Consider the following 23,522-nt stretch of genomic DNA (forward strand, 5'->3'; position numbering starts at 1 on the left):
CGGAGTCAAATGAAAATCTGAATCGTGAAATCGGTTTACCGGCAATATTCTTGATACGATTTCGTTTGATCGTCCGCTGTCGAAAACAAGAATGGATGGACGACGACCAAAGTAAATAGAAACGAAAGATTGTCATCTTTTTGTTTCGTCCGAAATTGTTAACACGGTTTGTTTCATTAACAAAGTTCGTTCAATTTCGCTTCTGTGACGGAAAATGTAAAAATGGCAGTAAAATGAAAATCGTCCAATCATGAAAGTTTCGTAAGAAAAGAACGAAATGGACGAAAGAAGAAACTGTTACAAATAAAGATACTTATGAAATAGATATTATCGTTCTCGTTGAGGGACACAAAGATGAAAAGTTTTCGACCAGAAATGCGTTCAAGCCTTTTAACTTCTACATTTTCCTGTATAAAAAAAAAAAAAAAAAGAAAAAATTCCATCGTCATCGAACCGAATTGTGTTGCTTGTTAACCATGACGAGATTTGTCGAGTGATGTCGAATTTTTTTAAAATAGCAGTAAAATGAAAATCGTCCAATCTTGCCAACTCAAAAGTTTCGTAAGAAAAGAGCAAAATGGAAGAAACTGTTGCAAATAATTATAAAGATTCTTATGAAATTACAAAATTTTCTTTTCCAACATCGTCATCGTCAGTTTATAAATACAATGCTTCTCGTTGAGGGACACAAAGATGAAAAGTTTTCGACCAGAAATGCGTTCAAGCCTTTTAACTTCTACATTTTCCTGTATAAAAAAAAAAAAAAAAAAGAAAAAATTCCATCGTCATCGAACCGAATTGTGTTCTTTGTTAACCATGACGACATTTGTCGAATTTTTTCTTCTTCTTCGAGAGAAAAAACTCGAGATTCCTTACGAGTTAGGATATTGCTCTGTGATTCCTCTCTCATTGCAGTGACTGCGTCAGATATCGATAATCGATAGTACTCGTGTACTCGTTACCAATATTAGCGTATAGCAGGTTTCGCCGTTGTAAGGACATTCGCATAATAATGTCAACAGTGTGTTCGTAGAAACGGGGACAACCGAGCGACAAGCGTAACAGGTGATACAACCGCATGAAATGCAACCGGAAATGCACCGCCTATGCCTTCGACGCAATCTATCCTTCTAGAGAGAAAAAGATTGAAAGAATGTGTTTTCTTCCTTCACTGAAATGAAGATTAAAATTGTAGAATTATCTAGGTACACCTTTATGGGATAGAAGAATCTTTTATTTTTAGGGGAGGTGGAATTGCTATAATAATAATAGTAATAATAATAATAAGTTTTTACCTCGGTGGAACAGTGAAATTTATTTTTAAAAAGTGCTAAGAATATAGTGGAGAATGTTAATAAGTGGAGTAGTTATCTCTTTCATTTTTTAACAATTTGTTAAGGAGAAGGAAGCAATTGTTAATCGAATCTTTCAAAGATTCGTGAGATATCTTGTAAAGAAAATTAAATATCTTTTTTAAATTTTTTTCATACTTAGCTACTTACGTATCTTGCAATCAGTTACGAATCACGTAAATTAATTTTTGAATAAATTTTTATAACGTTGCTAAAATAAGGTGTATTTAATATTTTATGAAGTTCTAAATTATTAATAAATATAATTAAGTAAGTTATGTAATAAGTTATCATAATAAAAAAAAAAAAAAGTGTCATCGTCTTTCACGCGAATTTTTGAAATAATTAATATAAAAATTGAATGATCTTACAAAAATAAAAGTTTTTCAATCAATTTGCACGTGATCCCAAATAATCCCAATGGATATTTCTACAAATTGCAAATTACAATTCATCTTTCACGCTTGTAAATCAAAGAATGACAGAAGAAGTTGGCATGTTGAGAATGAGAGTTGAAAACCGAGGAGGAATGAATCAATTAGAGGCAGTTTCCTCTCCTCGCCATCAATTTCCCAAGTGAAACGTGCGACTAATGTAGTAGACAACTAGACAATCTGCGCTGAGAAGATTTAATTCTCTCAAAATAATCTGTTCTATGAATATTCTCGATTCAATTTAAATTTATTTTGCAAACTTTCTGCAAATTAATTCGTGCGATCGATCATTGGAATAAATCTTCTAAATTCTTGCTCCACGAATCTTCTTGATCCGTTTAAAAATTTGATTTGCAAATGTTGCAAGTTGTTTCCAGATCCATCATCCATCTTGAAAATTAATTGATTTTACAAATTTTCCGCAAAAGTATCATTGAAATAACAATCTATTTCCGATCAAACTTGAATTTAATAATAAATTTTCTGCAAACATTAAATTTCTTAATTTATATAGAAGATAAAAATTGTATGTGACAATATTCAATAAACGAGTTAATTATGGGACAATATATTCTTAAAAATAACTCTTTAACTTTTCACCTTTTAAAGTTCTTTATTTAATACGCGATTTAATATTTCTTATTTTAATTTTAATATTAGGTAATCGAGAAAATTCTGTTATGATCCTTCTATAGACAGAGAATATATGTAATTATGAATGATCGTTGACACTTAACAAATCTCAATCTCTTTTGACTTAACAAACCTATTGTTAAGAATAATTATTTTTAGAATTAAGAATAAGAATGCAAAAAAAAAAAAAGAAAAGTTTTTTCAAGTCTTGACTTTCATATTTATATTTTTCTTTTCTTTTCGAACAAAGTTTCTCCTACACTGCTTAAATTTTCCTTTCCCACAAAGAAATTAATTATTCGAAAATTATATACCTCTTTGTTAGAAAAATTAAAACGAAAAAATTACCGAAAAGGAATAAACCTTTGACAGAAAATATCCCGGAGCAGAGCTTACGTTCTTGTTGGTAACTCGTCTTAACAGTCAACAAAGAGAAACGCAATTTCACGAGCATCGATAACAAGGATTTTATTTTCTCCAACTCTTTGAACAGATAAAATTCGCATTTTATCGAAAGATTAATTAATGATAAATCATACTGAAATAATACACCTCGTTCCTTTATCTTATCAACAAACACATTAATACACACATTATACCACGTTGTTGAATTAAATTTACCAAAAAAAAAAAAAGAAATTGCTCCAAATTCAATAATTTTACAAAAATTCAAAAAATCCTATCTATCGTATTTTTAATTTAAAAACAATGCATTCACAGAAAATTAAACAAGTCCAATAATCAAGATTCCACCTACGATATATCATTCAATCGAAAACAAAATTCTTTTATTCTATTTAATCTATTTTCCACGCATTGCAACATCTTAACAACTTAGATCTTTTTGCGAGAAAAATCCACCAAAATGAACCGTTTCACAAATAATGTGAATATATTCAATCTTTGCTGCAATAAAGTATAAGAAAATATAAAAATATAAAAAAAACACGAATCCTTTTTAATTTCGCATCGTGGATGCAATCTTTTCGAATTCTTCTTCTTCTTCTTCGTCGGCCGAATATTCAAATAATTCAAATCCACGGTAGGCGTGGATTTTCTAAATATTTGGCCGAGCGTGTTTATCGACATGTCGGTGGTGGACGTATGAGCGAGTTAACAGGCACATAGGCGGGTATGCAGCTGGAGAGGGATGAGGGGAGGAAAGAGAGACATGGAAAGGCGGCCTGCTAGATCCGCCGCTAAAAATACACGTCGCAATAAACTCAAGGGTGACGTCCACTACATAGACACGACGTATTTAGCTGTCCTTAGTTACACATTCATTCGTATTCTTCTTCTTCTTCTTCTTCTTCTTCTTCTTCTTTTGAGTTGGCCGTTTAAAAGAAAGTTTCCTTTTAATGCTGGGGCTAAATCCGAGTCGCAATCGAGAAGGTGATCGAGAGTGTGTGTGTGTGTGTCGATGAATAGGCTTGGTTTTCATTTGGAATGGGAAATTGGGGAGAGAAACGAGGAGGTTAATAATTTATTCACTTTTTCGAAATTGTTGGTATTTACTTTGTTGGAAAACGTCCGGTTTGATAATAAATATGGAATGGGAGAATTACTTGTGAATAATTTATTTTTTTTAAATTATTTTGTTTAGTTGGAAAAAGTAAAATGACGAATGATAGTAATGTAATATAAAGTAAAATCGTTGGTGAAAATTATCTCTGACTCGAGATTTAAAAAAGTGGTTTTAATTTAATTTAAAAGTTAAAGTTTATTTTCTAAAGAAGATTATCTAAAATCGTAGATTCAAAAAATCTACGATATCATTTTTATTTTTTGATTTAAATAAGGAATTTATCGGATGCTTTTCATTCTTGTTTTTTATCAATTGAATAGTTATCTTCGTGTCGTTTAATTTTTGTAAAATAATATTTATAAGATAGATAAGAAAGATAAAGAAGATCAAAGAAGAATATTATTTGAAGTATATTTAAATTGTAAAACATTTTTTTTGATTTATTATTATTTTTACTGCAATTCTCCTTCGAAGAAAAGTGTAAAAGTATCGGCAATCAAATTCAAGGAAGGATACAAAAATCCAAAAATGTTATATTGTAAAATTTTCATATAAAAATTATAAATATATAAATATATTTCGATTTCATTATTATAAGAAACATATTATTCTGATACTCGTAAAAGAAGAAACAATCAATTGTATAAATTAAACATATGTAAATGATCAAATTCAACGTAATAGATGAAGTGGATGGATATGTAAATGGATAACTTCACGAGTTAGTTTGTTGATATAGCGTATCTGGACTCTGCAGTGCGTCAGTGTAGATCGTGAGTAATTAATAACAGTAAGTCAAATTGCTTCCTAAGTTTAAGACTTACACAAAATGAAGTGTGCACACAGAACATAATATCATAGTATATTTTTCAACTATAATTAAATTCCATTTATTTCTCATAACTGAAATAATAATCCTTGCACAAACCTTATTTCTTTTTCGATGACTCCATACATTATTTAAATATTTCGTGTTAACTATTTGCCAAAAGTTTCGAATTATTTTCCCACAGTTGCTGTTACACGCGTATTCTTTTTACTTTTTAATTTTATTTAAAAAAAAAAAACTTTTTCTATCAACATCACCTCGATCTAATCTCTTCTTTTTGATTAACCTTTTAAATTTCCTTAACGATGAATATATTTTTCGGATTGTTCGTGTTAAATTGTTCGTGTAATGTATCGTATTATTGATTATTCGTTAAGTAAAAATTTCGATTAGCTGTGCCACAGCATTGCAGTAGAAATGAGTTATGCTCGCTCGCTAGAGAAGATATGGAAACTTCCAAAAGAATAAACTTCCAAAGCGTCCCACTAGATGACACTAATGAAGCTCATTTAGAATTAATAAACGAGAAAGTAGTTTCAGATGTTCCAAGTCAGACTCCGTCACGTTCGTCCCACTGGGATATTTACAAGTTTCATTGAAATGTTCATTTAAATGACACATCGCGTCATCGCAAAAGTGCGATTCTTTCAACTCGGAATATTTCAGTATTTGCGTAATTTTTCACCCGATGCTATCCTTCCGTTACTTAAACATTTGCTTAGTGCGAAGAAACTTTCGATTCTCGATATTAGTAAAAGTAAAATTTCTTGGTACAAAACACTGTCTTTGATTCAGGAAATAGAAGAAATTTGAGATATTAAAAATTCACTCGTATTTTTAAAATTATTAAGTTATTGATTTTAATTAATGAAGAAGAAAATTTCAAAGATTATTCTTACTTTTTATCTCGAAATTTTGTAAAATTTTTCTGCAAATATTGAAAATCTCTTTGTGAATCAGGAGACGAATAAAAATTCGAGGAGCAGGATTATTTTTATATCCTTGATATATTTATATTTTTAATGTTTAATAATTTTTAAGTAATGTTTGGTAATTATATTTTAAAAAATTTTGTTTTTGTTTTTGAATATATTATATTATATTTTGCTGAAAAGTTATTAAAATTGTACAAGTAACAAGTAACAGAGAAAAAATATTGAGAGAATTTTTAATCAAAAATAAATGTTAAACTATCATCGCTTACTTTCTATTCTAATATTTTTACAATTAAATATAAACGATGAAAAATATCGTTAATTGGATAATATAAGGAAAATACTTAAATTCTTATCTTTCTTTAAAATAGGAGACATGTATAATTTTTTACAAGTATTAGATACATTTTTCTTATAAGTTATTTATAATAATTATATTTAATTATATTAATAATCTCTTTTTACAATTTCGACGTTTTTTTAAAATAAAGATTTTATATTTTTATGTAGATTTAAAATGTTCCATTTTACTCCATTTTACTTGAGCAAAAATGATATTTCAACACTTTTGAAAAATCATATCATCTCTCTTAAAATTCATCATTTCCTCGCAGAATGTAAAGTTTAGAAGATATAGAGTCTAAGTACAAATAAACAATTTTATAATTGAACTGCTATTCCGATAAATTTTCCAAGAATATGAATTTTATCGCTGGAATACAATATCGTGTTTCCTTTAACAATTCTCTATCAAATGTAGGTCAGATATTTAAACATCTTTATTCATCCACTTGCAAAAGTTCATTAAAATCCAATAAAATTTATAATTATACCAAGTCCATTAAACATGAAACTTAATTAATCAAAATCGAGAGAACTTAGATCTAATCATTTCCTACTGAATTCTTTGAAAAAAAAAAAAAAAAAAATGCAAGTTAATATTTCCAATATAATTCTGAATTTGTTTAGAAAAAAAATATATTATCCTTTTCTCGATTTCGAGAATTATTTATAATAATTTATAATAATTTTTATAATAATTCTGAATTTATTGAAAAAAATTAATAAAAAAATGTATGGCTTTCTAAAAAAACTTTCCTATCGAATTCTTTGAAAAACAAATAAAATTAACATTTCAAATATAATTCTGAATTTGTTTAGAAAAAAAATATATTATCCTTTCCTCGATTTCGAGAATTATTTATAATAATTTTTTGACAAATCTGGATATCATTCCATTGATAAAAAAATTTGTATGGCTCTCTTGAATTCTTTGAAAAAAAAAAAAAAAAAATAAAATTAACATTTCAAATATAATTCTGAATTTGTTGAAAAAAAAATATTATCCTTTTCTCGATTTCAAGAATTATTTATTTAATAATTTTTTGACAAATCTAGATATCATTGATAAAAAAATTTGCATATAGTTTTCTAGAAAAACTTTCCTTGAATTGAATTCTTTGAAACAGAAATATTAATATTTCAAATATAATTCTAAATTCTAAAAAAAAAATATTATCCTTTCAAGAATTATTTATAATAATTTTTTGACAAATCTATCGACAAATATCGTTCCGTTGATAAAAAAATTTGTATGGCTTTCTAAAGAAACTTTTACCTTATTATTATTATTATTATTTATTCATTTTTTAAAATACTACGTGAAAAAAATATTTTATAAAACTTTACACAATGTAAAGTGTATTGGAACACGAAATAACACGAAATAACAGCAGGTATAAAATAATAGGCTAATGTCCGAGGAAAATAATAGTCGGGATAATAAAAGTTGCTAACCAAACTTTGTTCAGCCTATTTTACGACCACCCATTGTATTGATTAATGTTGATGGTACGAAGCTCGTATTTTCCACTACAATACTATTCTACAGTCTCTTTCAACGATGAACGAAGATACGAAGAATTTCACAAACAATTCGTAGTAATTTTAAAAGAGGAATAATAATAAGAAATTTATTATCAACTAATTAAGAAAATTCTATAGTTCCTTTTATGATGCGAAAAAAAAAGTACATATATATATATATATGATAAAACAAAAGAATCACTTTTAAAAACTTGTGCAATGTCATTTATTTTCACAGAGAATAGAATTTTATCGCACGAAGAGAGATTTAAAATTGGTTGTGTAATGGATGATAATGGATGAGTGAAAAAGTTGATCACAAGATTCTTCTCTTCTTTAATCCTCACTTTCGAGTCATATTTCAAATTCACTCGAAAATTCTAAACTATCCTATGAATTAATCCATTGCACAATTTTTCTTTCAAACCATCAAACTGATCGAGTATCAAGTATTCCTTTTCAACTCGACTCCATTCGACTTATTGTACAATATAACCTTCTATTATATTTAAAGAAAAAAAGAAACTTCGTTGAGTTCGCCCCCTCAAAATCACGTACGTGATCCATTGTGCGCAAGAATCAATTTGACATTAAGAAAAATTCCAAAAAACATTCTCGATCCGATAAAATTCTCCTGAAGCAGACCAAGAGAAACCAAGCAAAATAAAAAAAGAAAAAAATCGATCAGCAGACATGTCGAAGAACGGCGAAGAGGAGAATCGTGCCTCGTTCGATCGAGGGATCCCCCGCGACGACGACACCCCTCCCCTGAATTACCACCGATCGATCGACAATTGGTACGTGGTGTGCCCGAGGGACACAGATCGCGCCTCCTTCTACCTCGAAAGCATCGAGTTCGCGAACGAGTTCCGGGACAATCGTCTGTGGCCATCGTGCGACGAGCCAGCACCGCGTCCAACGAGAGCGAAAATCCCGAAACAGAGCAGAAGCAATTCGGTCGATCAACGCCGTCGTTCCAGCGTGCAATCGAGCCGCTCGAGGACAAACAGCTGCACCGGCAGCAGGCCAACGCCGTTAGGTAGGAGACAATTGGGTCATCGGACTTTACCGATCGATGGCAACACGCATCGCGGTTTGTCTCCCGATTCGAGGTGGAATTTTGTCTTACTTTTCGATTTCGCTCGCGTGGAAAATTCGTTTGCTAAAAACGATGTTGTTTAATTTTGATGTTGATGTTAAGAACAGTGTTTGATAAGCCGAGGTATTCGAAATTTTTAGATTTTTTTTTAAATTCGATTCGATTACTTCGTTCGTTCGTTGCTTGTCAAAATTAAAAAAATTCAAGGAAAGGTTCATTCGTTGTTTCGATAGAAAAACGAAGTTTTGGCGGATTAATTTTTTTTGCAATGGTAAATTTTTAATATTTTAATTAATGGTTTGGTTTGATATTGTTATTTTTTTTTTTTCTAGGAAAAAATATACATATTATTTCCTTTATTTTCATTTTTATTCTTTGAAAGAGAATCGTGTATCAAAAAACGTTGATATATTTTTTATTCATTTTCCATGTATGATCCTTTACATAATATTGAATCACGCTTAATCAATACGATGAAAAATTAACGTATAAAATTTCTCGATTATTTGCATCGCTTTTTCAATATTAATTTCTGTATTATACTTTTCGTTAACGATTCGTACTTATACCATTTCAAACGGTTAAGCACGTGGTTTAATATTTTACGTTTATTATCTCTGGCGTGATATAAGAACACAAAATAAATTAAATGAATCAAGCGAAAAATTGGGTCTCATTGAACCGACACAAACTTCATCAAAAATAATAATAATAATATTATTATTAACTGTAAAAATAATGAAAAAAGAAATGCACAATATATATATATATAAGATTTATATCATGGAAAGTAAAATATATCTAAAATATATTATATACAATATATTCATCATCGGTCATATTATTCACCGATATGAAGTTTGTGCCACTTGTGTTATGATAGGACCCAAAATGCAATGATCATTCAAAAGAGAAAAAAAAAAAAAAAAAAATGTCCAGGGAATGGTAGAAGAGGTAGCTCGAGTAGAAGGACGAAAGTACGAAGGGCGAGTTCCGCTCGTAGAAAGGATTCTGTCCGGCCTCTAAAAACGGAGGTGAAAGAGGCGCAGAAGATCGTGGAGGATGAACGAAGTTTAGAGCAAGCGAGGCGCCATCGAAGGATCGCTATGATCATCGTGGGAACGTTTATTTTCCTTCTGGTGGCTTCCGTACTCGTGGTGGTGGTTACATTAACTCACAGCACGTTTCTGAGCCCGCCTATGGGCTCCAAGGAGCTTGCTGAGCATCGAGCTCAGACGTAAACTATCATTTTGAAATACCTTATCGTTCGAATTTGATTTTGAGAGAAATGATATTTTTAGAAAATAATATGTGTTCGATTGAAATTTGAATCGATTATTATAATTTAAGAAAAAAATAATTTGTTTTTTTTTTTATATATATATATATATATATATTTATATTCTTCAGTTCAAATTCTAATCAATAGACTGTGGGTTTTTGTGTAACAAAAATATCTTCAAAATATATCCAACTGTATATACAGAAACTGTGTCACAATATGCGGAACACGCTTCGTATCATAATAAAAATCTACCGCAAAGTCATGCAATGAAACTTTGAAATTTTTTATATAAAAAAAAAAAAAAAAAAAAAAACACGCGAAAAACTTATTCAGAAGAAATAGAGAAAATCGTGCCATTGAAGTCACTTTTTGATTTATCCCGATATCTGGATCGGTTGCCGAGATATAAGGACTCAGGGTCGCTTAAGGCACTGCGGGAGTTATGAATGGGACCGCGACCCAGTGACCTATATTTCTTCCTGGAAATGAGTACTACGCTTTTCCAAGAATTGTGTCTGTCATTTGCTTAGCATTGGTCAGCGACTAGACTAAGCGAGTCAGAGATCCGTGTAACGAAAATAGTAAAAAGGGAACCTAAAAAAAAAATTATCCTTTTCTTTACACGACGATATCTCAGGAACCGGAAGTCGTATCGAGATAAAAAAAAATGCGTTTTGAAGAAGAAGGTTCTGCGCTTCCAATAATCGCTCACTCGTTGACCGGAAATCATTATCTTCGAAGTTATAGCGATTCAAAGTTTTTCTAATTTTAATACAATTTCTAAAGTATATCGCGATAGATCACAAGGAGGTGCGAGCGAAAAGTCCGAATAAGTGACAAAGATGGAAATAGTAAAGAATTAAAAATTACTCTTTTCTTTACACGATGATATCTCACGAACCGGAAGTCGTATCGAGATAAAAAAAAACTAGTTTTAAAGAGGAAGGTTCCCCGCTTCTAATGATCTCTCATCTATTAACTGGGAATTACTATCTTCAGAGTTATAACGGTTTAAATTTTTCTTAATTTTAATAGAGTTTGGTCGAGTTTCAAGTAAATTACGAGATAAATATTTCTATTTCTGGAAAAATATTATTTACTAATCAATTACTTAATCAATTGGATTAATCAAACGGATTTTATGATTTTTATTATTTTTGTAATAGAAGCTTCTGTATTTATATCACTCATATATAATACGAAAAATATATATCTACATGAAAATCTGCAGTCTAAAAATTAGTATATTGAAATAATAAATCTTAAATAATGTGATATTTAAAAAATATATATATATATAAATTTTATGTATAATAATATAGTTTTATTTTTTGTTCAATTTATTTAAATAAGATCTAAATTTATCTAAAAAAATATGTGTATTTGAATAGTTATTAATCTAAATTGCATAATTAATAAAGGAAAAATTAGAATAATAGAATAAATTATAACAGTATCGATTCTGTGAATAAATAAATATTTAATTAATTTCAATATCAAAATTACGACTTTTTCGCTAATAAATTATTAACAGTGAGTGAAATCAGAATTTATATAGGAAAAAAAACTATGTTACAAATATAATTTTGTTATTATTTTAATTTAAATGTAATTATTTTTATCTTAAAAATATAATTTAATTTTCTAAAATATATTTATTATCAACGATATTTATATAAGATTTCTATAAGAATATAGAAAATTTCATAAAATAATATTGAAAAGAAAAGCGGAAAAGTGTTCGAAGTATTCCCGATAGATAATATTTTCATTTAAGCAAAATTGTAACAACATATCTGATTTCACTCAACATTTTCATGCAATAATATTTACAAAATGAAGTGTAAATATTAAATAAAATTAATAACACCACTTGGAAATTACACAAAATTAACAGTGTGATATTCTAATCGATTTCAGTGCGCAGAGAAAACGAGGAGCTGTTGAATTCCCTCAACAGAGTCTTCGTAACTGAAAACTCAACAATGACACTCTGAAGAAACTGTTTTCTAAGGAAGACGAGTGGCCTGTTTTGATGCGTCTTTCGAACAAGTTTGAAATTGAGGCAAGAAGCAAAAGAAGAAGAAGAAGAAAAAGAAGAAAAAGAAAAACTATCGCTTAACTTCGAAATAGAAGCAGAGATCAAGGATCGTTTTTCAAAGGCAGGCAAAGTTTTATTACAATTCCATTTTATCCAAGACGTACTAAGTTAGGTGTAGCGAGGAAATGGCCAAATTTCATTTGTCAATGTCGACACGAGGCTAATTTGTCCTCTCCGCCGATAGAGTACGAACTTCGAACTAAATCTATATAACAAGATGGTGTTGACATCTGTAATTCTGTCCTCGTTATTTCGAAGGTACGTCCAACCTCACTTTTTTTCATTGAAGCGTATAATTTGATGGATATTCTCTGGGAGGAATCGAATATTATAACACTGTCTCAAAAATTCTTTTCGTGTTTTTTTTTTTTTTTTTTTTTTTTTTTTATACAAATCTATCGTATTTTTCCAAAACTTTCGCGATTTCGATGATCGATGGATCATACGTAATACAATGATATTTTGTCGTCTGTGAAATTTTATACAATTTGTACACAAATTGATTAGTGATATTCCATCTATTATTTTTCCAAAATGACTTTGATTTTTATTCGAAACATTCAAAACGATTATTAAAATTATGTCGATTTATTAATTTTAACCATGATTTATAATTATATCAATAATTAATAAAAATATGTTTTATGTTACGTTTTATAGAAGAATATTTCAAATATTTAAAGAGTAAAATAATAATAAACGATTAAAATAAATGCATAAATAGACGAATGAATAAATATATTAAGTACCATTAGTTAATGGTCACGTGGCGCTAGTGTCGCGTCATCATAGTGTTATATCAGATTTTTAATATTAAAGAATTTATTAAAATCAAGTCCATTTTATTTAATATAATTGTACAAGAATAGACTATAATAATCTATTCAACTTGTAATTCAATAATTTTCTAATATTATTGATTGATAAATTTCACGAAAAGATACTTACAACAATGTCAATAATTTCTTAAATATCCAAATAAAAAGAATTTTTGAGACAATCTAATAATATACAGGGTGTTTCCTGTTTTCCCATCAAACTGCAGGAGCACAATCTATATATGAAAATAAAAAAGATATTAATATATTCTGATGACAGAGATAGAACCGAGTATTTCCATTTTATTTCATTTAAATTAACTTTCTTGTTTGTTTTGGCTTTTAGAATCGATCCCTCAAAGATGTCTCATGAATATATTAATATTATATGAAGTTTGTAAACGTTTTCATGCAAAGTTATAGATTAGTTGTACATTAAAATACGTGCAACTTAAATATTTGCATAATTTTGCATTACAATAATTCGAAATTTCATTTTTTGAGATAAAAATGTGAACAATTTAAACGATCAAAAATTTATAAACAAATTTTATAAGTGTATATAAATAAAGTAAAAATCAATTCAATACTGAATCTGTTATTAACGCATTTATGGTGCGTTTAATATTAGCTTACAACTTTGTAACATTTTAAAAAAACTTTTATATTTTCATTTATAGATTGTACAACTTTTGCACAACGGTTCTCTTCATATACCAAAATTAAAATTAAAATTAAATAATTTAAAATATAGGAATCAATCTTTTCTCTTTGACAATCGTGCCAAAAAATATATATACTTTTCCTATATTATTTCAAAAGAAAAGAAAATCAATATTTTCTTTTCATTTCTTGTAACACTTTCATTACTCCTATAATTACTCAAAATTGAAACAACAAGAATTAAGATTGGAAATATACTTTGCTTAAAAATCCATTATATTAATTACCATTAGTTGAGAACCACTGTTTCTGCAGTTTTCTTAAAAGTTGGAAGCATCCTGCACAATCGTGTCAAAAAGAAAGAAAGAAAGAAAAATTAAATAAGATAATAAGAATCCACAAAAAAAAAAAAGTTATCTGCGACGATTATATGTAGATACAAAGTCGCAATTGTTAGTTTATTGTTGTTATTGGCGCGGCAAATGGATGACCGTGTGAGCCTTGTTACGAAACTGCGTTGTATCGTTCGTTCGATGCACGAGAAATTCTATTCCAAATAAAAATAACACTGAATTTCGATCCCACATCGTATAATATCGACAACGAAGAAAGGAATGTTTAAAAAAAAAAAAGAAAAGAAAAGAAAAGAAAAGAAAAGAGAGGAAAAGAGTTCGCGAGAAACTCGATTTTAAAACTCCTTGTTGGAAAAAGAAATCCAAACAATCAGTATTCCTGAGACAAAAGTGTAACCTTGCTGTTGTTCCATCGATATGCGTAAATGAAAGTGTGTTGTAGATACATATACATATACAGGGTGTTCCATTTGAAATCGTCTCTTAAACTGTTCATTTTTTTCAAAAGAATGTTACGAATGAAAATTGCTTTCTGACGGATGCAAATTAAATCTTAAATGTCTTAAATCCTGATGATGAATGAGATTTCAAGGTGAAATCTGTTTTTTTTTTTTTTTTTTTTTTTTAATGGAATCATATGTTTTTATTTAGATAGACGAAGTCAATGTCTGAACACTTACTTTCATTCTTTTAAATTTCTTTAAATTTCATTTATCTGAATATTTCATTTCGATTCTGTTGTAAACATAATTTGAAATTAATGATGATCGCGAGAAACAAAGCAATTTTTGAAATATTTCTTTTTTCGAAAAATAAATTTTAATTTAGGAAGAAATAATGGAACACGGTTGTATATTTATAATTTTATTTCAAATTATAGGTAGAGTATAAAGACTTTGATATTTTGATTCCTATTAATGCTCGAAATTGAATAAATTATTTTTTTTTCCTCTTTGTTATTATTCCAAATTAAGAACAAGCTTAATTATTATTAGAAGAAAAAATTTGTAAATAATCGATTTTCTTTCTCTAATTACATACGATTGATTTCTCGATTGTAATTGATTAAATTTGATTTTATTTTACCGAGAAATGTAGAGTGGTTATAATTTTCGTTCGTAATTAAAAGTGTCTTCCAATTTAGAGGAAACGTGACAAGTAGTTGTTAAAAGAGTGAACTGCTCGATTCCTTTTTCCCAAGGAAGATGGATCGTGAAGAAATCTTTCGAATTAAATATTTATTATACGAAGCATTGATCGTTAGAAAAGTAGCCGGAATAATTGCTGTTGCCAATGAGAAAGAATTATATTATTCTGGTATCGTTTTAAGAGAAGAAATGCAGGGAATGTTGTATGATTTCGTGTATTAACAAGAATATCGTCACGATTTAAATATTTTGCACTTAAAAATAAATTTTGTTTACATAAACCATCATTAGATTAAATGTTACAAAAAATCTGTTTTATTCTTCCAACATAATTTAATTTTTTTTTTTTTTAAATACGTATTTTGAATAGATTTAAATTTAAATCATATATAGTTACAATATTTTTTAATTTTTTCATAGAAATTGAAACGTAAATTCGATGATAAAATTACAGATATATTGTAATAAATATATACCTTGTGAAACAAGATTTTCATGCAATAAAATAATAACGTTGAATAAAATTAGTAATATAAAAAACGATAGAGGAAAAAGTAAATTTTAAATTTCAATTTTTTTCTCTGTGTACAGAGTTAATTTTTTTGTAAACAATTCAACGAAACAATTATTAAAATAATATTTTTCATAATAATCGTGACAATTCTCCTGTTGACGTACACAATTTATACAATTTGTACAACAGTAATTTAAACGGAATTGAAATCGAAGCAAACAATACCTACAACACAGAAAGCCTGATCGATTCATCAATGGATAAAATTGTTTGATTTCGCTTGAAACTCGTTTGAATAAACTATTTTACGTCCATAAGATGCGTATCAACGTCGACTGTTTACCAATGAGAGAACAGCTTTTGTCGCGACAGTGTTGCTCGAGTGGAACTTATCGATGCCGCCATTTTAGATCTCATCACCATTTTAGATTTAGTCAAAGTGTCAAAGGATGGATCTGAACATTGGCAAGCGTTAATGTTTTCGTCGTGTAACCTTGTAAGCCGTAGCTTCTGAGACCTCGCCGTTTAGAAACAATGATTAAATAACGATTTAAAAGGTGTCTCTTATAATTTTGCCAGAAAAGAGAAAAAAAAAAAAAAAAAAAGGCGCGAAACGAATAAAACTTTGGATACTTATAACGATGATGAATCGTTAAGTATCGTCGAAACGAGAATTCGTTTAAGAAGAATTGTAATTGATAATCAATTTGTGAAAGGATAGAACTTTTTCTTCGTCGAAAAAAATTTTTATCTTTCGAATTATGAAAAATATACGAAGCAAACGTGTAATTCTGCTGAATTTGAAACAAATTGAAATGAGAATTGAGGAACTTTTTGGAAAAGGATATAAAGAAAAATTTTATTCGATATTATTATAATTATTTTCGAAATGTTGTAATTAATTTTTTAATTGTAATAGATATACTTTGAGATATTTTTGATTAATATAATAAATCTGAATCTAAATTTTTTCTTTAATTTCTTCTATTCTTCCTACGTGAAATAAAATTTGTAATCTCAAGTTATACAGTTTTGATCTCAAAAATTTATTTCTGTATTCTTTATTCTTATATAATATAATTCTTGCATTATCGGAATTTTTACAAATATTTTATAGTAAAATATTTTAAAATATAAAATAGAAATATATCTTGATCATTAAGATATTAAAAAATAATCCTCTTCTAGAAAGCTTCTCAATTATTTCTAGTATACGTTCTGACATATGTGCAATTAAAATTCGAATTCGAGAACATTGCAAGAGAACGTGGCACATTCATTTGTAAAATTATATATAAATTAAAAAAAAATTGTTTATAAAATTATTACCTAATAATCTAACATTTAAAAATGTGACACTAACTAAAAACAATAAACGTTTTCACACAATAAAAATATAACAATATAACAATAGTTAATGGACAATACAACACATCGTTTATCGTTACTTTATCAATCAAAAATATCATCTTTTGTTAGATGCAAGAGAGAAAAAGAATTTTGCATTCTCTATTTCACAAAACGATTCAAAATCTTTAAAAAATTATTTGTACCTTATACCACAGAATATAGAATTCATTTAGATATATAAAATGTATTAACGATAACACAAAAACTATTAAAGATGGAAGATGGATCTGCCCTCTCGCTGCAATGTTCTCAATTAAACATATAACCTCATAAACTCATAAACCGCGATCAACAAAGTATCTCTCGGTTTATCAGTCGATTAAATAAAAAAAAAAAAAAAAGAAGAAAATAACGAAACACGTATTGTCTTCACAGAAAGAAAAGAAAATGGTATTGAAATAATAATTGCATTGGGACGTGAATAATTTGTGAAGTAATGTTTACCTTTTAGGTTATAATTCATACGTATATACTTTGTAATATCGAATAACACGCGTTATTAGTGATAAACGGTATACGTCACGATAAACATTATTTAGTTTAGCATAATAAATATTAGGAATCTCCACACACACACACTGTAAAATTAAGCGTAATTCGATGAATTGAATCGTTTTATCCATCGATACTCGACCAAATTTCTATCTCGTCAATTCTTCGTCTTTTACGCCGAATTTTTGCTAAGAAACACACTATTTCTCTTATTATTCTAAAGGCAGCCGTCCTCAAGAAATGATTGATCTTCTTCTCAGGAGAAAGGAAAGTTCGAACAGGCTTTTGTCGCAAAATAATTCTCCAAAAATTTAAAGATCATATTCAGAGAATATTTTTTCGATCGTGATAAATATGAAGAAGAAATTGAAGAATAATTCACGAATTTCGTTTATACATTTTCCGATTTTTTTCGTTTGTAATTTTTTTTTTTTTTTTAGATTGTTAAATACAAAAAGAGGTTTATACGAAATGCATGATTTCGAAAAATTGTGATAATAAGCGATATATAATTAATTTTATTAATTTATTAATTAAATTTATTGTATGTTATATAAGTTTATATATTGTTTTATTTATTTATTATGTTCTGTAATTAGTTTATATAAAGTAACAAGTTGATTTTGTGATTGTTATATATTATTATTTTACATGCTCCCGTTCCCAAAATATTATGAAACGAATCTCTCGTGTTAATAATAAAATAAGAATTAACAAAACAAATTATTAATAATTTTGTTGTTACCAAACGTCAACATGTTACAAGATGTTTCTTTTCTCATGCAATTCGCTTTCATTTTACAGTCTATCTTATCAAATGTTTCAAAGTTTCAAACAAATTTTCTTTGAAAAATATCTTTAAAACGAGATTCGTACGACAAGACAGGATAAATAAGTAGTAATACACAAAATAATAGACTTCGTAATTCTAGAGTTGTACTACTTAATTATCTTCTCAACTTAATATTAATCTTTCAAAAGTTTCTAATTTTTCGTTAAATTTTTTTATTAACAATATAATATAGCAAACCACATATATCACATTTAAATAAATAAAAAAATTTATTTTCAGTTTAATAATATTTTTTTATATATATATATATGTGTATTTATGTATATTTATATAATATACACAATTTTACAAGTAAATTGTAAAATTATGATTTATTATATGTTTCAAATTTGTTTCTAATTTTTACCATACGTATTCTCAATATTTGTTTTTCTGAATTATCAATGTTGTTTTCATCAAATAAAAATAAAAGTTGATGAAATTCGATACAATTCGTGCAAAAAAATCTTGGCAAACTTTACGATCAGAAGCTAATCTCACACGACAAGAAACCAAAGTTTTTTTTATTGGCAATAAGTTTCACATTGAATCTATTTCTTTAACATTATACGATATTGCTCGAAGTTCGTTAAAGTGCAATATAAATGATGCTGCAGTCCATTATTAATTGCTACAAGTTTTTCTTCTTTTAAAGTTTTATACTAAAATCTTTAACTTATAGAACTAAAATTTTCTTTTTATTAAATATAAAGATACTTGATATTGTTTTAATCTTAGAATATGTCTTAAATTATGTTTTTTTTTTCACTAAATAATAGTTGAAATTATACATGAATTTAAAATTTAAAATTATTTTTTCGATTGAACAGATAAAAGTTACAGTATCTTTGTAATGTTTTATTCAAATACTAAGCTTTTAACTGTTCTTTTTTATTTCTTCTTAATTTAATAAAAAAGCAAATTAACGATTCTTATATTGTAATACATTCTTGAAAAATCTTGAATCATTTGATTTTTTTTCTATTCTCCATACAAATTAAAATCAAACTTTTGATGATCAAATTTTTAAACAAAATTATCAAAATCGAATACGTTTGAAAAATCTCTCTAATTATATCTCTGAATATGAATCTTAACATCTTTTAAAATTGTTGATAGTTAAATAAGTTAAATAAGTTAAACCTGTAAAATATAGCACTCTTTAAATGAAAATTTACATAGAAATGGCCAATTCTATTATTATATCGAAGCTTTCGAAAAATTGTATTTGCGTCGTACAATCCACCATCGATCCTTCTCGTCGATTTTTTCCAATACTTATATCTCGTAGAATTAGTGAAAATAAAAAGGATCATTGATCATTTCGTAGAAAGGAAAAAAAAGAAGAAAAAAGATTTTTCTTATTCGCATAGCAATAGAAAAGTAAAAATCTCAGATTTAATTGCAATTTCTTAGATGGCAAATAAAATTATGTGAGTAATAATCATTAACACAAGAATAGAATTTCTACAAGTATAATTGTAGATTCGTTCGTACTTATTGGCCGCCATTTTGTCGAAACAACTTTCATTTTGTTTTAAGAGAACATATTTATCGCATATTTTCCAAAAGAAATATTCATCAGGTTTTTCTGCTTGGAATCTAAAATTGGAATATCTAATAATACGATATAATATTTCTTGAAGAAGTGATTACCAACAAGAAAAATTATCCAATCATTGAATTTTTTATTTTTAAAATAATAATTATTGGAAAATGTAACATTCTATCTTCTGATAAGTGAAATAAATATCATTGATTCGGAAAATTTAATGTCAAGTTGAAAATGAAGTAGATAATGATTTATAAATAACGAGTATCTATAAATTATATATTTATTTTAATAGTTTTTTTTTTATTTTTCAGATTTTCTTAGACAGATAAAATAAATGGAATAAAAAGAAAATTAAATCTCAATTGCAACGAGAGATTATTAAATTTAAATTTCATTAAATTTTTAAATTAATTTTTTTTCACTTTTTTTTTTTGGTATTTACGTCATCTGATTTGATACTTACTTCAGTTATTAGATGATAGAATACCATAATTTTCAAAAATTACTTTTTTAAAATTAATTTCACTCTCTAGATAATTTTTCTTGTATGGAGAAACAATTTTATTTTGAGTTTATTATTAATGACACTCTATACTATTTGTTTATTTCATAAAACTGAGAATTTGAAGCAATATCAAAAAAAAAAAAAAAGATTAATTTATAAATTTTTTTTAACTGTACATTATTCTCTGTTATTTATCCTTATTTTGACGTACTATCTTTCTAATCATAAAATATTGAAAAATTGCTTGCAATAATAATTTATAATGAAATGAACATATGTATTCATGATTACGATGCAAATTGACTTTTACGATTATGCAAATTCACTATGTTTAATCTAATAATCCATTTACATTTTATCGAATATTAATTACAATTTAATTTCGTGCATTAAATTCGCTACAAAATTAACATTTTGTTGTATATGTCTAATGTAATAAATATGACGAATGAATAGATATCAGATAGCCAAAAAAATTTTGTCGTTTCCATGCGAAAAGAAAAATGCAACAAACACGTGGAAGACAAATTTCTGTTCATTAAAAAAAAAAAAAAAAAAAAAAAAATAACCATGTTTACTTCGTTTGAAGCAGGAAAATAATTATAAATATCCATTTCATAAAAGATCCACAACCTTGAAAAGTGAAAAACTCTTTTTCAACATCCTTTTTTATTTTTTATTTTAAACATGATTTTAAAGACGAAGTCTCGACAAAAATCATCTATCTCAAAATATTTTATCTTCTAGCATGTTTGATTTTTCAAAATATATTAAAAATAATTGAAATTCTATACACATAATTCATTCCTTTAAATAAAGTTTTTTAAGATTTAGAAAAAGCCTAAATTTATTTAATATCCTAAGAAAGAATCAAAAAAAAAAATTATTAATGTCAAAACTAATTAATTAAATATAAAATATAATATCATAATAATAATAATTAAAATTTGTTAAATAAATTTAAATAATAGCTGATTACCTTTCCGTAAATAGAGTGAGCATAAATATTCTTGATTCCTAAATTATATACCAATAATTGCATGTTTGTTATTTTCTCCTTTCATATCTCATATTTTTCACACAACTTTTTAATTAATAAACCTTTGAACGACCTATTTTAACATTTTTTTCTCGTTTAAACCTGTATAGAATATATATTTAATTCAACAATACTTGAATATGTAAATTAATGTTACATATCACATTTCTCCATCCAAACAAAAGAAACGACAGAACTTTCTTGGATGCTTATTATCACACACAGGCAATTTTTGCCAAGTTTTCTTTTTTTTATTTCCCAACCAGCAAGAAAATATCACCTGTGCATTTAACATTACACCGCTTGTGTATAATAAAAAAGTATATATATATATATATATATGTATGTATGTGCTTACTTGTGTACGTATATGCGTGCGTGTATGTGTGTACATATTAAGAGTGGTTCGGACGTGGATAAAATCCTCTTAACCTTCTCGTTTCAAGGGGAACGAGCAGACGTGGATTAAATAATTTGGCCTAACGCGAACGTTTTCTGCCGTTAATTCTCATCTTCCAGCCAGCGTGAATCTGTCACTCTGAAAAAAAAAAAGAGATTATTCTCACCGCATGATGTGATCTTGATCTCTTACTGATCAAGTGTAAAAGGAAAGTGGAAATCGGATGTTTAAGAGGTTTACGGAGGCGAGCGAGGGGATTAAGAAATGTTTGAATCAACGTAGGATCTGAAATTGATTTTACAGCAAAATGTACATGTAATCTTCACATTCGATTACACTTTTCGACGCGATGATTAAAATAAAATGGGGATGATTCAACGAAATGGAATGAACACTATGTATTAAATTTAATCAAACGTGAGCTATCATTTTGATTGAAATGTAAAAGGTTTTACAATGTAAATTTAGAAAAAGATTGCGTATTTTAATTTTTGGAAATATTTTTGAACGAACATTCAATTTTATCCATAATTTTCTGAAATGAAAGATTTTGTCACTCAACGTGGCCCAACGTTCTTTCTCCCTCTCTGAAGTAAATTGTAAAAAATTAAATAAAAAACGAGTGAAAAATGAAGAGAAATTAGAAATTAGCATCTTTTCCATTAGCATTTCTGAGATGAAAATGTTAATAAATTTTTATTCTAACGAGACCTGTCATAAATCATCTCTATAAAAAGGGACTAAATGGACATTTCACAGTAAAAAGTGTTGATTTCAGAAGCTACGTTGAATAAACACTTTTTTATTTAATTTTAACGAATACTACACGACCCCTCTAAATCTCTGATTTCTTCTTTTGTAACATTCTATATATTCTCAATGCGACGGATTAAATATAGGCGAGATGGTGACGTAGCAACGTAAATTGTTAATTAAAAAACGTGCATATTTACACGAGCAAATTAAATTTTACATTTCAACGATCTAAAAATTTCGAAACTCTAGACAAAATTTCATTCGAATTTAATCATATGGAAATTAGAGGAACGTTGAAGTTTCTCTCCCTCTGTGAAAACTTCACTTCTTTCGACGAATTTTTCTTAAAACGATAAATTAAAATTATTGCTCATCGATGCAATCTTAATATTTTGGATCCATTTCGTAAAATTTCTTTCTTTCAAAAATTATATAGATAATTTAGGGCTCGATTATTGTTCACGATTATTATTATTTTATAGATTTTTTAAACTAATTGTTAAAAAGTTATCTCCTCGACGATAATTAAAATATCTAAAAGTGAAATTTAGCTCATGTTTAAATGGATCCAATGATATTAAAAAAAAAATATACAATGAAATTGAAAATTACGAAAAATTACGAAATTTTTAAAAATTATAAACTTTCTATCCGATTGTTGCACAATAAAAATGGAACGAAAAAAAAAAATCAAAGTATGAACATTGTCTAATACTGAAAAGAATTTTCAATTTCTCTGAAATTAATTTTTATGGTAACGCAAGGTAATCATTCAAAACTTCATCATATCAACCATTTTAAATTCATTCTTTATATTTTATATGAATAAAATGATTTTCATGCAATATCCAAATTAGAGAGAAAGAATTCTTAATTACCAAAAAGAAAAAGATCGAACAAAGCTTTATATAAACTAATAAAAATAACAATTTTTAAATTATTCATCACAAACTCACAAATTTATTGATCAAATTAAAT

At 27.3% G+C, this 23,522-nt stretch overlaps 1 protein-coding gene across 1 annotated transcript in view; it reads left to right on the top strand.

Moving 5' to 3' along the window:
* Positions 1–18,086, top strand: part of LOC105736242 (uncharacterized) — a 40,020-nt gene extending 21,934 nt beyond the window's left edge. Inside the window, exon 4 of the mRNA XM_012490009.3 lies at positions 11,879–18,086. Coding sequence (XP_012345463.1) covers positions 11,879–11,955 — 77 coding nt within the window. The 3' untranslated portion in view covers positions 11,956–18,086. The remainder of the gene's footprint in view (positions 1–11,878) is intronic.
* Positions 18,087–23,522: the final 5,436 nt, after the last annotated feature.

The sequence above is a fragment of the Apis florea genome, unplaced genomic scaffold, assembly GCF_048593485.1.
Source record: "Apis florea isolate Af1SG1 unplaced genomic scaffold, ASM4859348v1 contig_1789_pilon, whole genome shotgun sequence".
NCBI classification, from domain to species: Eukaryota; Metazoa; Arthropoda; class Insecta; order Hymenoptera; family Apidae; genus Apis; species Apis florea.